Raw genomic sequence first — 14,159 nt, 5'->3', positions numbered from 1 at the left:
CAGTCAGTGATGAAAGTGGTCAGAAAGAGGTGCTGGTGTGGAGTGTTCTCCAATGTGCCGGGACAATAAAGTTGGTTTTAGCTTTCCGGAAAAGCGGTGTTCAGCTTCATTCACACCTAGTGGTGTCACAAGGGAGTGTGGCCTGCACCCGGGTGACACCATTGCAGGGGTGACACCAAAATGACTGACAGTCATTTTGGTGTCACCCTCTCTAAAAAGTCAGACACTCAGTCATGGACAGAGAGCCCAACAGTGTCAGGAGAGAGGAGGGGACCCGGCAGCCTACCTCATCCTGCCAGGTGACCGTCCCCTCCTCTCTGACGGCGTCCATCACCATGATGGCCGCCGGCAGGTGTCAAGCAGATGGCCGCGCATGGGCTATGACGTCATCCAGCGGGGTGACACCCGGCCACGGGACGCCCCTGTTCACACCTATTCAATTGTTCACTTTTTACTCATGGATCTTCATTCCCAAAAACATACATTTAGGAGCTATTCGGACTATTTTGGTGCGTTAACATGTTTTTTTCATGCATTGGGGCCCGGCAACACGCGGGCGTTATTTTTGGCAATGCAGCTCAACAGTATTCACATTTGTGCATTGTGGTGCGCTACAACTCAAGGGAGCTTTTGCCTCCCTGATGAAGGGTGTGTGTGCATGACCCCCCCCCCCCCCCCCCCGAAACACTTTGGATATTTTTATTCAGTCCACTCTGTTGGTTATGTGTTTGGATGGAGGTCTGACATCTTGAGGAATGCTGAATTAGGTTTTACTTCCTTAGGAGAACATTACATCAGAATACAGCATTGCGCAACAAAGATATATATAGAACTTCCTGTGTATCATAGAGAAGTATGCGTATACAGAACACTGCACTACAGCGCCATCTACAGTTCAGACATATCAGTATATATGCTGTTGTATTTCCAATAGGGATACGAGTACCAATATTTTTTTTCCCGCTACTCACCAATACCAAGTAAAGAGTACTGGTGCCGTGTGCCCGGATTATCAGGGAGTCAGGCGGTGGATCATGACCCATCAGCCGGCTTTCTGATTGCATTTCTAGTGACAGAACACCGGCTTCACTTGCCGAGGCTGCCTGGCTTCCTCACCAATCAGGAAGCTGGGTAATTATGTGCCGCCCGGCTTCCTGATTGCTAAGGAAGCCAGGCTGCGTAGCAACAAATGAAGCCGGCTTCCTAGCCAAATCAGGAAAACGGGCGGGATGGCATGAATTGCCTTCCTGGCTTCCCGATTGGCTAGGATGCCGGCATCACTTGTTACCCTGTAGCGTGGCTTCCTGACCAATCAGGAAGCTGGGACAGGAGTCATAATGTGCCGCCCGGCTTCCTGATTTGTAGGTAAACAGCCTGGCTTCCTAACCAACAAAGCTGGCTACCTAGCCAATCAGGAAGCCGGGTGTCACATTATGATCTGCCTCCTGGCTTCTCTTGTTCCTAGGCAGCCTGGCTTCCTGACCAATCAGGAAGCTGAGGAGGCGGGTCATTATGTGCAGCCCGGCTTCCTGATTGGTTAGGAAGCCAAGCTGCCTAGCAACAAGTGAAGCCGACTTCCTAGTCAATGAGGAAGCCGGGCGGCGGTTCAAAGCCCACCGCCCAGCTTCCGGATTGCAAAAGGAAGCCGGCTCCATGCTCCCTCGGCACTTGCGGTCAGAGGGAAGTTCCGGTATCGGGAAAGGTATTGGAGCATATGGGCAAGAACGTGTACTTGCCTAAATACTCGGCATCGGCACTGATACTGGTGTCGGCGTATCCCTAATTTCCAACACCCTCACCATTCACGAATAAAGACTTATCTGGACTATCAAATGGCTCCCTTCAATACTCACAAAACACTCATGACAGCGATGATCACGGTATGTCTCCGGGTACCGTCTCTTCTTTTGCCTACAATAAAGAAATTAATAACTTTATTTAGATTGACAGGTACGCTCCGGCCAGATGGAAACATTTGTGCGCCTCGTCACATCCCTCCTGCCCCAGGATAGAAATCCCTACAGCTAGCAGGATCCTTATCTTATACGCTGCACCCTGCGAAAACAAAAAGGTCACATGTGTTCCCTGGTTCTGACCTTATATAGTGTAGACGGGTCATGTGACAGGAGCAGTGATGTAACTATAGCCATAGCAGCACAGGCAGCTGCTATGGGGCCTGGGGTTGGTAGGGGGCCTCATTAGGTTGTTGAGGCAAATTAAACAGAGCATGTGAAGATAACACAGTACCGTATCAATAAGGGTTCGAGTGGATGCAGTTGACGACAATCCTTATCCTTTGTAAAGTCTACAGTGTAGGAAAACAGACTTCAGATGCACAAGAGGATTCTTTGGGATCTTGGTGTCATTAGTCACAGCCCAGAGAGAGGTCGTCAGGCTCAGGCACCCCCCAATCATATTTTTGCTATGCGGCTCTGTGATCTGAAGTTACGCCCCCGGACAGGAGGCTGCAATTCCACACTTAAAGGCCTGCTGAATATGTCTACAGTGTGCGTGTTCTGTAGGCGACGCATGATGATTAATGGCCGGCAATGAGAATTTCTCCTTCAGTACTACTGCACAGTGTATGCCCCCCCATATTCACGGATATGACCGGCCATACTCAAGTAGCCACACTGAAATGTTGCATTCTGATAACTGAATGTGGTCATTACATGAAATGAGTATCAGACACGGAGCTCTGTAACCGTTTACATTCTTATCTACAGGGCTCTGGTACGGGATACTGTTATGCACACTTTGGAGACGCCACGTGTTATCAGCTTGGGGCCAACCAGCTGGCAGAAAGGCACCTGTCAGACTCCATGTGGCCCTTAAGGCTGAACTCTGGGATCCTGCCCACTTTGGACTCCTCGCTCCCTTTCTCCATGCGAATTTGCAACGCAACATGTTCAGTGAATGCCTTACGTCTTCATCAAATATATTCTCCCTTGTGATGTCATCGCCTGCTTCTGAAAAATGTAATGTACCCGAGCGCCTAGGGGGAGAATTTATATGGTGCACCCAAAGCGTTTACCAGGGGGGAATAGGAACTACGTTTTCCCATGATTCAATGCAACTGTCCAGGCGTTGTGGGTGGTGCTCAGGGCTATTCGTATGCATGGGTGTGTAAGTGGGCAGTGATCAGCTTTTGGCATAGCTGCCAATCAATGGCTGTGGGCGGGTCACGACTGGGTCCATCATACCCGCCCACAGAAGGAAGCATGATGTAAGGCTCTGTTCTAAAATACAAAAAGGGGAAATGCATCCGGAAGGCCATTCCTCCATAAGGAGAAAACAATGGTGCCTGGTTACACTAGATGGAAGCTACCCCATACGTGAGGCATAAAAGGCACATGTTAGGGGGGGGAGGGGGTGTATGATTACAAGAGTGGAGAGTATTTTTGGAGAGGGCAAGCAAATAACGTGCAAAAAAGAAATATTCAATGCCTCCTGGCTGGAAGGGCCGTCATCAAAAGAGCGAGCCAACACCTAGACGCCCGCGATCTGTAGATGACTGTTTTGAAGCATGACTCCCCATCCCAAAGAACACTACACTAGGTCGTATATTAGAACTAGCAATGCTCAGCTGTGCACAGTTGGAAAACTGTGCCGTCATTGACATTCAATGCAGAGCCAATCGGTGTGGTTCCTAATCATGCGATTCCCATGACAGGCAGAGTAACACGGTGACGGCTGGGGCCACCAGGCTGCAGCTGCCACAGTAATTAAAGAAGAAAAAAATTAACCTGTGGTCATGAATAGGCCAAAGCGGTTTTATGTGCCGCACCCGTTGCGCTTTATGAAGTGTGATATCCATCAGATATTTTCAGGTTATACAACCTCTGACGAGTGTACCTGCGATCTCCTGGCGGGTGTCCAGCCCCGCCTCCCCGGGGTCACGCAGGGAACCGCGTTTGCTTAGGTGGTCGGTGTGACTGCGGCTGTGTGTCCGTCTCCTCCGCCTGATGCTGCTGGCTGTGCTGCTGTCCTGCAATGGGCTTCCTGGGGTCTCCTCCACCAACAGGTCCGTTTCTGTGACACCGCAGGAAACGAGGATTATTAAAGGACAACCGACAGAGAATAGCATGGAGAAAAATCCCCTCAACCCCAGCAATGCCTTCCACATATTTCCTTCTCACAGGTCCTTATGTTGCTCTCATCCTTAATTCCACCCAATAAAAAAAGAATTTGTATTGTTTATCTTCAAAGGATGGAATTCAATCAGCCTATCCAGGTCTGAATTGGGTGTGGAAGGGTTAGAATCTATGTCAGGTTTATAGATCGCTGTGTGTCACCACTGGAAGATTTTCTCTCACTTCCTGTCCTAGGTGGCACCATTAAAAAGGAGAACTATGAGGCTGAGTGCTTTTCACTCACCTCATAGTTCTAGCCGACCTGTGACAATGAGACTGTCACAGGTCGGCTCAGTAGATCGGGAGGCGAGCGAACAGATACCGGCGTTCGCTCACCTCTCGATCCTGTCACGGCTCTCTGCCGTGACAGGGGAGGGGCTGGATTCCCCCCTCCCCGCTCCGCCAGCGCTGACTGGCGGAACGGACGGGGGAGGGGGCGGGTACAGCTGGCTCTGCCTCTAGATAGGCAGAGCCAGCTGTCAGTCACGCAGCTGGGCGGATCCCGGCACAATTGTCGGGATCCGCTTCAGCTGCGGCGTCTCAGTATACTGCGAGCTACAGTTTGCGGTATACTGAGCCTAGGGTGACGGGAGGACGCTAGTTTGTGTCCTCTCGTTACCCTAAGGATAACTATGGGGAAAAGCCTTAACCCCATAGTTCTCCTTAAAGCCGTAGTAAACCGCCAACAAAAACATGGCCCCCCGCAAGGTGTTTCCCATAATGTGCTGGTATATGAACACATTATGGGCAACTTACCTTACAGGCTGATCCCCTCCAGCGCTGTGATGTCGGAGTTCTCTTCCTGCCCCGGTGCTGCCATCTTCTCCTGTTCTTCTTCAGCGTTTAGCGTCTTCAGCCTCTCCATTGGCTGGGTCACGATTATGCAACTCCTCCGCATGCACACGGGAGTTACTTAATGTCGGCACAGGACCCTGCCGAGCTTGTGCAATGACGGCAAAGGAGCTGGTTGGAAAATTCCCGGTCATGCAGTGACGGTAGCAAATCCGCTACATTCAATGTTTGGGTATTCTGACAGCGGCAATAGCCTGGTGGGGCGAGGGGGGTGAATTACTTATACTTGTAAAAATGCCCCGATACTAAATGCAGATACCGGTGTTCTGTGGCGAACGCCGACATAGTTAAATTTGCCGACCTCAGCATCTACGCTTGCGCACAGACCAATATTATCGAGGGAACCGGGATTTATTCACAAACTATTTCGTTTAAATCGTTAATTGTGACCGGTCATATTATTCCACCCATCATTCACTGCCATAGATGGTATATTATTAACGGTCACAATTAACAATTACAAACAAATACTTTGTAAATAAATGCCGGTTTCCTCCGTAATCCCGTCTGTACGTAAGCGGGGATACTGGGTCGGCGTTCTCGACAGAACACCGGCACTAAAATTTTTAAACAAGCGGCTGCCTGAGGTCCCGCGCTTGCTTGGGACCTCGGCAGCATTCCGGTTAATCATGCGGTGCCATGGCGGTTGGTGGGGGGAGGGCTTCATGGTTTCACGCACCGGGGCCCTGAAGGATCTAGTTACGCCTCTGAATAGAGATGAGCTTCAGGTTTGGGTCAACCATGAGGTCAACCCAAACCCGAGCCATTGGCATATCGCTGAACAATTTGGCCAGTTCACCCACCTACCAAACCCCCGTCTGTGTCCTAGAAACCAATGACCAATGTGGAATGAGTCCAGTTTAGTTGAAGCGAGCACCCCCAGGCTGCAGGAGCCATTTAAAGTCCATCACACCCTTAAATAGTACCAAATGCCACCTTCATTTCTTCTTCTTCTTCTCTCAATGAAATTTTGGCAACGCAAAGAATTCCCAATTTCTCTCATCTCCATTGGTCTCAACTGTTGAAATTGCTCCTAAACTGGGCAGTATTTTGCCTCCCCGAGATGGACCTGCCCTGGCGCAGGCCTTGTGGTTCAGGTAGTAGGTGTAATATTCAGGAAGACGTCTTACCTAACTGCTTAAAGTAATCCTCTAGGCCACTCGAGGAATTTCTTTCAATGAAAGTCTTGACGAGACCCCAAGGCTGCTTCTTGTACTTCACATCCGTGATAACACTGGACACAAATACACACAGCAATTAATATGAGGCTGCAGGGACCAAGATCTACCCCATCCGTATGCAATGTAAAAAGACTACTACATAACACACAGACTATACAGCAATAGATGAGACAGCAGTACATTGGCTTTCAGCTTCTGCTCAGACCTTACCGTAATCTGCACTTGTGTTTGGAGGTGCGGCTTATGTAGTACTTGTTCACAGTGTAGAAATAATCGTGGTACGGGACGTCGTGCGTGATCACCTCCGTGTACACGTTATAGGACTGCCCTTGCTGACTTTCCTTGTACAAAGTCTGAAGGGACACAAGACAGACGTTATCGAGAATTGGACACAGCAACCATGGGAAGTATCAATGGGCACAACACGGTTCTGGCCACAAAAGGGAAACAAAAAATGCTGTTTTCAGGTGTTGGTGACTCCCGCCATAGGATCTCCCCATCATCATGATCATCTCCCCATCATCATAATCCCATCCACTTCCGGATGGACACAAATATTCCAAGAGTAGGAGAGGGAACCGCAGAATGCTAAACTCCAGGCAAACAGCTAAATAGGACTATAAAATACATATAAAGGGAGATGTTTACCTGCCAAATGATTGGCAGTCTGTCCATCCAAGTAACACTTACAGGTCTTCCAATATTGGAATGCCAATTGTGAGCCAGAGCTTCTTGACCAACATCAGTACCTAACCTCACAAATACTCTTTTGGGAGTTACCTGGGCAAACAATTCCCACAGACAAACTCCTATACCTTGGAAAAAGCCATACCAGAGGAGTGGAGGCTATTGTAGCCAGAAAGGGGGGGGGGGGGGAACAAATTCCATAGTCATACCCATTGTTCTAGAATGGAATATCCAACAAGCTCTTATAAGCGTCAAGGCATCCAGCTCAATGACGTCACTGGTTGCCAGGTTGGCTGGGATGCCAGCCAGAGCGTCCTGCTTAGCTCCTGGCAACCTGTGACTTCAGTGAGCTGGGCAGGAAGCTGGACAGAGCATCAAAGGTTGCTAAGAGCTCTTAGCAACCTACTGGGACGCTGTGGCTGCCCCCCAAACGTGACCCAGGCTGCTTCATTACAGGGACGGCTCTGCCTTTGGCTATATGGTGTATAAAGCAGAAGCTTATGGCGTCTTCCATACCACCACCTCCACTTCTAGACTTGAAAAGGACAGAGACTACCTGCAAGTTACTGCCCCAGGATCAGTTGTACCCTCTGCCTCCTATATCCCAGACAGTGTTACAACATATTATGAGCACCATTACATGCCATGGCACAGCACAAAAGTGCATCGTACCTGTTTGTCTGTAGCAGTAGTGAATTTCCCGATCAGCGGGTTGTTGATGGTAATTGTATAAGTCAGCGTCCTGGTCTGATTGCCATTATCGTCTGGCTGCCAGGGAGAAGACTCTAGATCTATATAATGGGGAAAAATAAAAGAATATATTTAAGATTATTATAAGTTGTAGTAATGTCATTACATGACAGTGTGCCGTGCTATACCGTGTGCCAAGTTCCTGCTGCAGATGGGGGGGGGGAATAAAAATCACAGAACGTATTGTAAAAACTGCCCCTCTCTTTTCCCTGCTTCACTGCCCCCAAGTGACCTGCTCTATTGCCTGCACATTAAACCACATTCTGAAATCTATAGCCAGCCTTCAGATGGGGAGGTTATATACTGTCAGGCAATCTGGTACCTTCACATTCCACGGTGCTGTCAATCTGATGTTTTCAGGCACTGGGAGCTGAAGGAGAAGATGTTTGGGTCCCACAATGGGACTGGCACGAGAGCGCAACAGGGGTAATACAGGGGCAGGCACCTTAGGGAACACCCAAGGTGCAGGTGAGAGGCCACCAGTCAGTAGCGTAGGAGCCCCACAGCAAAGTGTAGGAAACACTGATGCACTAGAAAGATGGCGGACATGCAGGTATGTGTCCTTGATGTTCACAGAAGCCAGAAAAGTCTTGGTGGCGAGGGACCTGGAGGATTTTTAATGGACTCAAATTAAGACATTTGAGATCCAAGATGGGGCAGATGCCCACTGGGGGTTTGTGAACGGTGAACAGGCTGTGGTGAAAACCTTGAAACTTTAGGCTTGATGGAGATGTGCTCATCTGTAAGGACACCGAGGTAAGGGAGGAATCCTAGGGACCCCAAGGTATGGGAGGACCCAGAACCTAAGGGAAGACCCTGGGGACCCCGACGTATGGGAGGACCCCCGACATAAGGAAGCACCCTGGGGACCTCGACGTAAGGGGGTGCTCTGGGAACTTTTTCATTAAAGATAAGAGTTGATATTCTGGTTATGTTATCTAAAATATGGGTGCCAAATTTTGGATACAATTTCTGTGCTTGCCATAGGTGCTATTTTATGTAGATCCTCCTCTGCACCCACAGAGAGATGTCTCGCCACCAGTCCATTCTACAAATTCTCTGCATGTTTTAAATGAAAACTGTTCACGTATACCACAAAAGATAGAACCTTTTGAAAAATATTAACATTGTCCAACCCGTCCACTTCCTTTTTCAAGCTCTTAAAAAAAAAATATATATATATATATATCTGGATTGGCATTGGTTCCGTAGATCCGAACAACTGAACATTGAAGTCATCAGACTGATACTTGTGAGCGCCATAAGGCTTTCTACTCCCCCACACAGTGTCCACTGTAGGTAGAAAAACCTGTTGTAGACTTGGAATGGCAATTCTTGGGAGGTCCTTGGCCTGGAATGACAATACTTGGAAGGTCTTGGACTTGGACCTTCCATCTGAAGGTCTATGGGCAGATTTACCTTCATCGTGCACATCTGTGAACATAAGCGGAACTTACCAAAGACTTTCCTGGAGGAGTAGAACTTCTGCATGAAACGAGAGGGGGTGAAGAGCAGCTCAAACATCCTCTGGGCCCTAATGTTGAACACCCGGTTAATGTATAATCTCCCTTCCACCTGTTCATCATGAACTCTGTCACCTGGAGGAAAACATGATCATCATTAATGACTGCAGCAAGACAGGTCTCTCTAGATAGTATAGCCCTGAGGTATGGTTGGGCATGCTGGTACTTCTCGTTTTTCACCAATACCTGCTACAGGATTACAGTCCTACGCATACCGAGTATTTTAATCTGACCTCCCCTTCAGTCTTGCATAGTTGTACCGGCTCCTCTCCTGAACTTATATTTCTCTGATTTCACTACACACTGTGAGCTTCTCGCAATGCGCATTAGAAGCTGCAGCAGGTCAGATAGAGCCCGCCTCATTAACTAGCTGGAGGACATCCAGCTTCATCTAGATTTCTCCTCCACAGCCTGACTGTCTCTGGTCCACCCCTTTCATTCATTGGATTTCCCTCCTTTCAATAATGGAGGCTCAGCATCACATGTGAGTGGTCTGCATGCAAATATGGTCTGCCTGGGTATGGTCACTCCTAGAGACTGACACCCACCAAATTTTGATATTTGGATAACTCCTCTCAAGAGCAAGCCCACTGTTTGCATCAGGACTGAAGACTCGTGATAGGAGTACAGCAGGGTGCTGTGATGTTCTCAGGAAGCTATGAAAAGCACCCAGACGGCCCCTCCCACCTGCCGTGATCTGCCTGCATTGCACTGTACCAGAACCCCAGGCAGATATTAATAAAAACATGAATCTAATTGGATGTTAGGCCAGACACATGTTTTTCTAAGTATTGGAGGTAGTGAGGAAGGGTTATACCCCTTGCTGGGTTTTTACTGCCATACAGGACTCCATTAGAGAGATTTTCCCTTACTCCCTGTCCTGCTGACAATGTTTCTCCAGACAGGAAGTGAGGGAAAATCTACAACAATAAAATACAAATCTGACAGGGGTTCTAGTCTTCCGTTACTCTATTAATAAGAGAGTTGGATAGTGTTGCTGTTGGAGAATTTCCATCACTTCCTGTCTGATAAACATCGTTAGGAGAGGAAGTGAAAATCTCTCTAACAGAGCCCTATGGGGATGCACCGATACCCGTTTTTTCGGTATCAAGTACCGATATTTTTTCCGCCACTCGCCGATACCAAATACAGATACCGGAAGCCCCGTTAAGGAAGCCAGGCGGCGAGTAATGACTCGCCACTTGGCTTTCTGATTAGCAGGGAAGCCGTCTCCATGCTTCTCGTCACGAGGTAACGAGAAAGCATGGAGCCGGCTTCCTGGCCAATTAGGAACCCAGGCAGCGTGTAATGACTCGCTGGCCAGCTGTAATGACTCGCTGCTCGGCTTCATGATACTGGAAGCTCAAGTATCGGGGCTAGGCATCGGAGCTTTTGGGCGAGTACGAGTATACTTGGTATCGGTGCATCCCTAGAGCCCCAGACATTTTCACTTCCACTGGGAACATGCTGCTCATTCAGTCTTCAGCCTGGGGGTGCGCCCGAGACCGAAGTGGACTGCTATCGCTAGCCAAAACTTTTTTTAAGCATTTCTGGGTTCAGGGTTGTCAAAATCCCATCTGAAATGTCCAGTAAACTTGACTGGGTGCAGCAGAGGGCAGGGGAGGCATTACGGGTCTAACAGACTCCTGATGACTCCATAAAAAGTGCCCGTCACCTGGCCAAAGCTTGTTAGCCCCCCTGAGACAGCAGTAAAGGTAAAAAAAAAAAAAAAGTAATGCTTTATCCAAAAAATTAAAACACTTTGACAGTTTCACGACCAGAGACGTTTCTATTCCAGCCTTATTCGTCTTACGTTCCTCAGCGGAGTCGGAGTAGCTGCTCCTGTCAGCATGCTGGTTCTCATTGCCATTCAGGTCCAACGCCAGGGCCGGAGTCCCGATGTGTGAGCGGAGGCTACTCTGCCTGCTGGAGCTCAGGAGTGGGCTCTTCTTTGCCGCCTTCTCCCCCTCTTCTGGGAGGAACTGTGTGGATATCTGGGGAGGGATCGGGTCATGGCGGGAGTTAGAGGACATACATTTCTCCTGCCTGGAAATTTTAGAATACCTTGTAGCCAATTCATTACAGATCAGTCACAAAAAGATAGAAAATATAATTTTTTTTTATCAAACTAGTGTGCTGCCACAGCCATTGTTATTTTCTGTTATTTTGAATTATTTCCATAAAACGATGCCATGTATTCATTGCATGGTTTTATGTTATGGTATATTCCTGACATCTAGTGGTAGATTAAAGTTACTACAACTTGTTTCTCTGTATACATTGGTATCTTCCACTGTTCTCCTCTCCTGTTTAGCATCACTTTGGATAGTCTTAGATAGACCCAATGAGGGCTAGACCATACAATGAGGGGACACGAAAGAAGCAGGGACTGCTTCAGTCCCTGCTTCTTTCGTGTCCCCTCATTGTATGGTCTAGCCCTCATTGCAGACTCTAGGCTTGGAAGATCTATTGTCTTTTTACACTTCATGTACCCAGCAAACATCCTCCGTAATATACTATGAGAAGTAACACTAAGTTGATTTTAGCCTTCTGGGTCTTATTGGAGAGTCAGGCTGTCTTTAGATGGATCTGAATTAGCTTGTGGACATACTGCCCAGAAGGATTGAGCTCCAAAGGTGGTATGTCAAAGCACAAAGCAGTTCTTGAAACAGAACAACTACTCATAGCAATGAGTATATATTACTGCACAGAGCCTTGTTTACATGACGCTTTCCTGCATTTAGCGGAACAGGATTTTTGTTTTTTTTTGCTTGATGGTAAAAATAAGTATACAGCAGGCTGGCAGAATCAAATAATATACAAGTACACCTATGCCTCTACCAACAAGCACATGGGAGCTCCCCCCTTACATGGCCATCACTCCACTACCCATACCCAAAAGAAAACACAGCCAATCTAGTCCCCTTTCAAGAAGATATGTACCACCTCCTCCCAGCGGAATCATAGCACCACCCTGCCCCTCACCAAGGGAAAACCCAGTCACTAGAAGAGCACTCCCCTGTCCCACCACCCAGCAGGAGAAGAGCACTTCCCTGTCCCACCACCCAGCAGGAGAAGAGCACTTCCCTGTCCCACCACCCCCTCTTCCCAACACATACCCAGGATAGATGCAGCCCCATGGCAGCATTGTATTATTCTCACCATTTGTAGGATGTTCAGTGAATCCGTCTCTGTCTGGGAGACGCCATCCCTCATCTGGGAAGATCCCCGAGATGTCTTCTCACCTTTCTCTCCCAGATCCTCACTCGCCGCCTTTCCTGGAATCCTGCAGACAGAACAGACTATGAATAATGTGACCGGAATCAAGAACAAATGATTTACCAAATCCCATACAACCGTCATCAGTCACAGATGGCCATAACCGTCTCATATGATTGTCTTATTCAGATAAGGAGGTCAAGCAAAGACTGTCATTCTGATGACCTGTGTGACCAAGAATTGTCCCCAATCTTTAGAACGCACTGCAGTCAATCCGACCACCTACACCTGTCTCTGGGGCCTACAACAGCAGCAAACAACTGCAACTCTTCAGATCAGAAGAGAAGAACTAGGTGACAACTCACATCCAGTCTTGGTTGTCTGGCACAAATGTGGTCACAGAGCTGGAAAACTTGTGTTGTACAATAATATAAACAAATGGTAAATCCTGGGAGGGAAGGGGGTGGGTCACTCAGTAATAATTAAAAGAGAACCAGTCACAGGTTTAGGCATTTAAATAATTGAGTTTAGAACTCCCTTCTTCAGGTCACTCACCTCATTAATAATGGTCTCGGCGGGCTTAAATATAATATAATATAATATAAATGCAGATATGGCCATTGTTAGGTTCCTACACTCTATTCCCATCACAGCCTTGGTGGGTTTTGTTCTGTGGTTTGGCCAATAATCTGCCCGGAATCACCGATTTGGGTGCCTGTTCCATTGTACATTTAAAAGAGAACCTGCGAGCGTGCCCATGCAGTGCAAAGTGACAGAATCTCTGGACAGGGCCCCTTCCAACCCACATATAGTCACTTTACCAGACCTCTCTTAGCTCCCTTGTCTACTCCACAGGCAGCAAAAATACTCTGTATTTTTGGGTATGGGGGAGCATGTGTCCTGCTTCCCTGTAATAGTGCCTGGGCCAAGCATCTAAATGCTAGACCCAATCCTTGTCACATGACCAGGGGAATGAAGACATTTATCTACAGCAGGGGTAGCCAAACTTTGGCCCTCCAGCTGTGATGAAACTGCAAATCCCATAATGCATCTGCCTCTGGAATTGCAATCTATAGGGTCACCAACACAGCCGATCTCAGCGACAACTGCAGAGGAGCAAGGACCTGACGTGGAGTGCAGGTAAGGGGAGTATAAAGGAGCTGGAGAATGGGGGTCTTTTGAGAGACACCGTCACCTTGCCCATGTATGACCTGTGTAAGTCCAAGTCCAGCCATTTTTTTTTAAATTTCAGTTCTGGATAGAACTAGGAAAAAAAAAAAACTTAAAACCCCTGTGAGATTTTTAATCACAATCTGTGTCCCCATCTTCCCTTACTTTCAGTCTTGGTGACCACACAGAAGTCTAAAAAAAGAAAAAAACATCTCCCCTCTTCTAAACAATTAATTTCACCTCACTTCCTGCCTTGGCGACTACACAGGAAGTGAAGGGACATTTTTTCCAACGACAGGCAATAAAAAAGCCTCTTCTTGGTTCTATCCCCTCCCTGCTTTTCCAAAAACTTTAGAAGGTTTTTTCCTGAATAAGGACTTTAACTTAGAAATTTAAATTTTTTAAGGAGTCATGGCTGGGGTGAAGGAATGAGGAAGTGGGATATAGCCATAGAACAGGAAATCAGGCCCATAGGTGTCCTTCTTACCTTGCCACCGTAATGTCCTCAGCTGACACGGCTAGACTGTCCATCTCCTCATTATTCAGGCCCAGCTCGGTGCCATAGCTTTGCTGTACCAGCTGCCAGAATTCCTTCTTGGTCAGGCTCTGTGGAGAGATGAATGGAAGGGGAGGGGAGGGGGGGG

The 14,159-nt window shown here is 47.9% G+C and overlaps 1 protein-coding gene across 1 annotated transcript in view; it reads right to left on the bottom strand.

Moving 5' to 3' along the window:
- Window positions 1-14,159, bottom strand: part of GRAMD1C (GRAM domain containing 1C) — a 92,803-nt gene that overhangs the window by 3,431 nt on the left and 75,213 nt on the right. The window contains exons 7-15 of the mRNA XM_018572853.1: window positions 14,003-14,121; window positions 12,289-12,412; window positions 10,940-11,120; window positions 9,061-9,201; window positions 7,526-7,644; window positions 6,377-6,519; window positions 6,116-6,219; window positions 3,856-4,032; window positions 1,854-1,911 (exon numbers count right to left, since the gene is read on the bottom strand). Coding sequence (XP_018428355.1) covers window positions 1,854-1,911; window positions 3,856-4,032; window positions 6,116-6,219; window positions 6,377-6,519; window positions 7,526-7,644; window positions 9,061-9,201; window positions 10,940-11,120; window positions 12,289-12,412; window positions 14,003-14,121 — 1,166 coding nt within the window. The remainder of the gene's footprint in view (window positions 1-1,853; window positions 1,912-3,855; window positions 4,033-6,115; window positions 6,220-6,376; window positions 6,520-7,525; window positions 7,645-9,060; window positions 9,202-10,939; window positions 11,121-12,288; window positions 12,413-14,002; window positions 14,122-14,159) is intronic.

This window comes from Nanorana parkeri, unplaced genomic scaffold, assembly GCF_000935625.1.
Source record: "Nanorana parkeri isolate BGI_ZX_2015 unplaced genomic scaffold, ASM93562v1 scaffold2147, whole genome shotgun sequence".
NCBI lineage: Eukaryota > Metazoa > Chordata > Amphibia > Anura > Dicroglossidae > Nanorana > Nanorana parkeri.
This window is presented reverse-complemented; position numbering and strand designations above follow the sequence as displayed.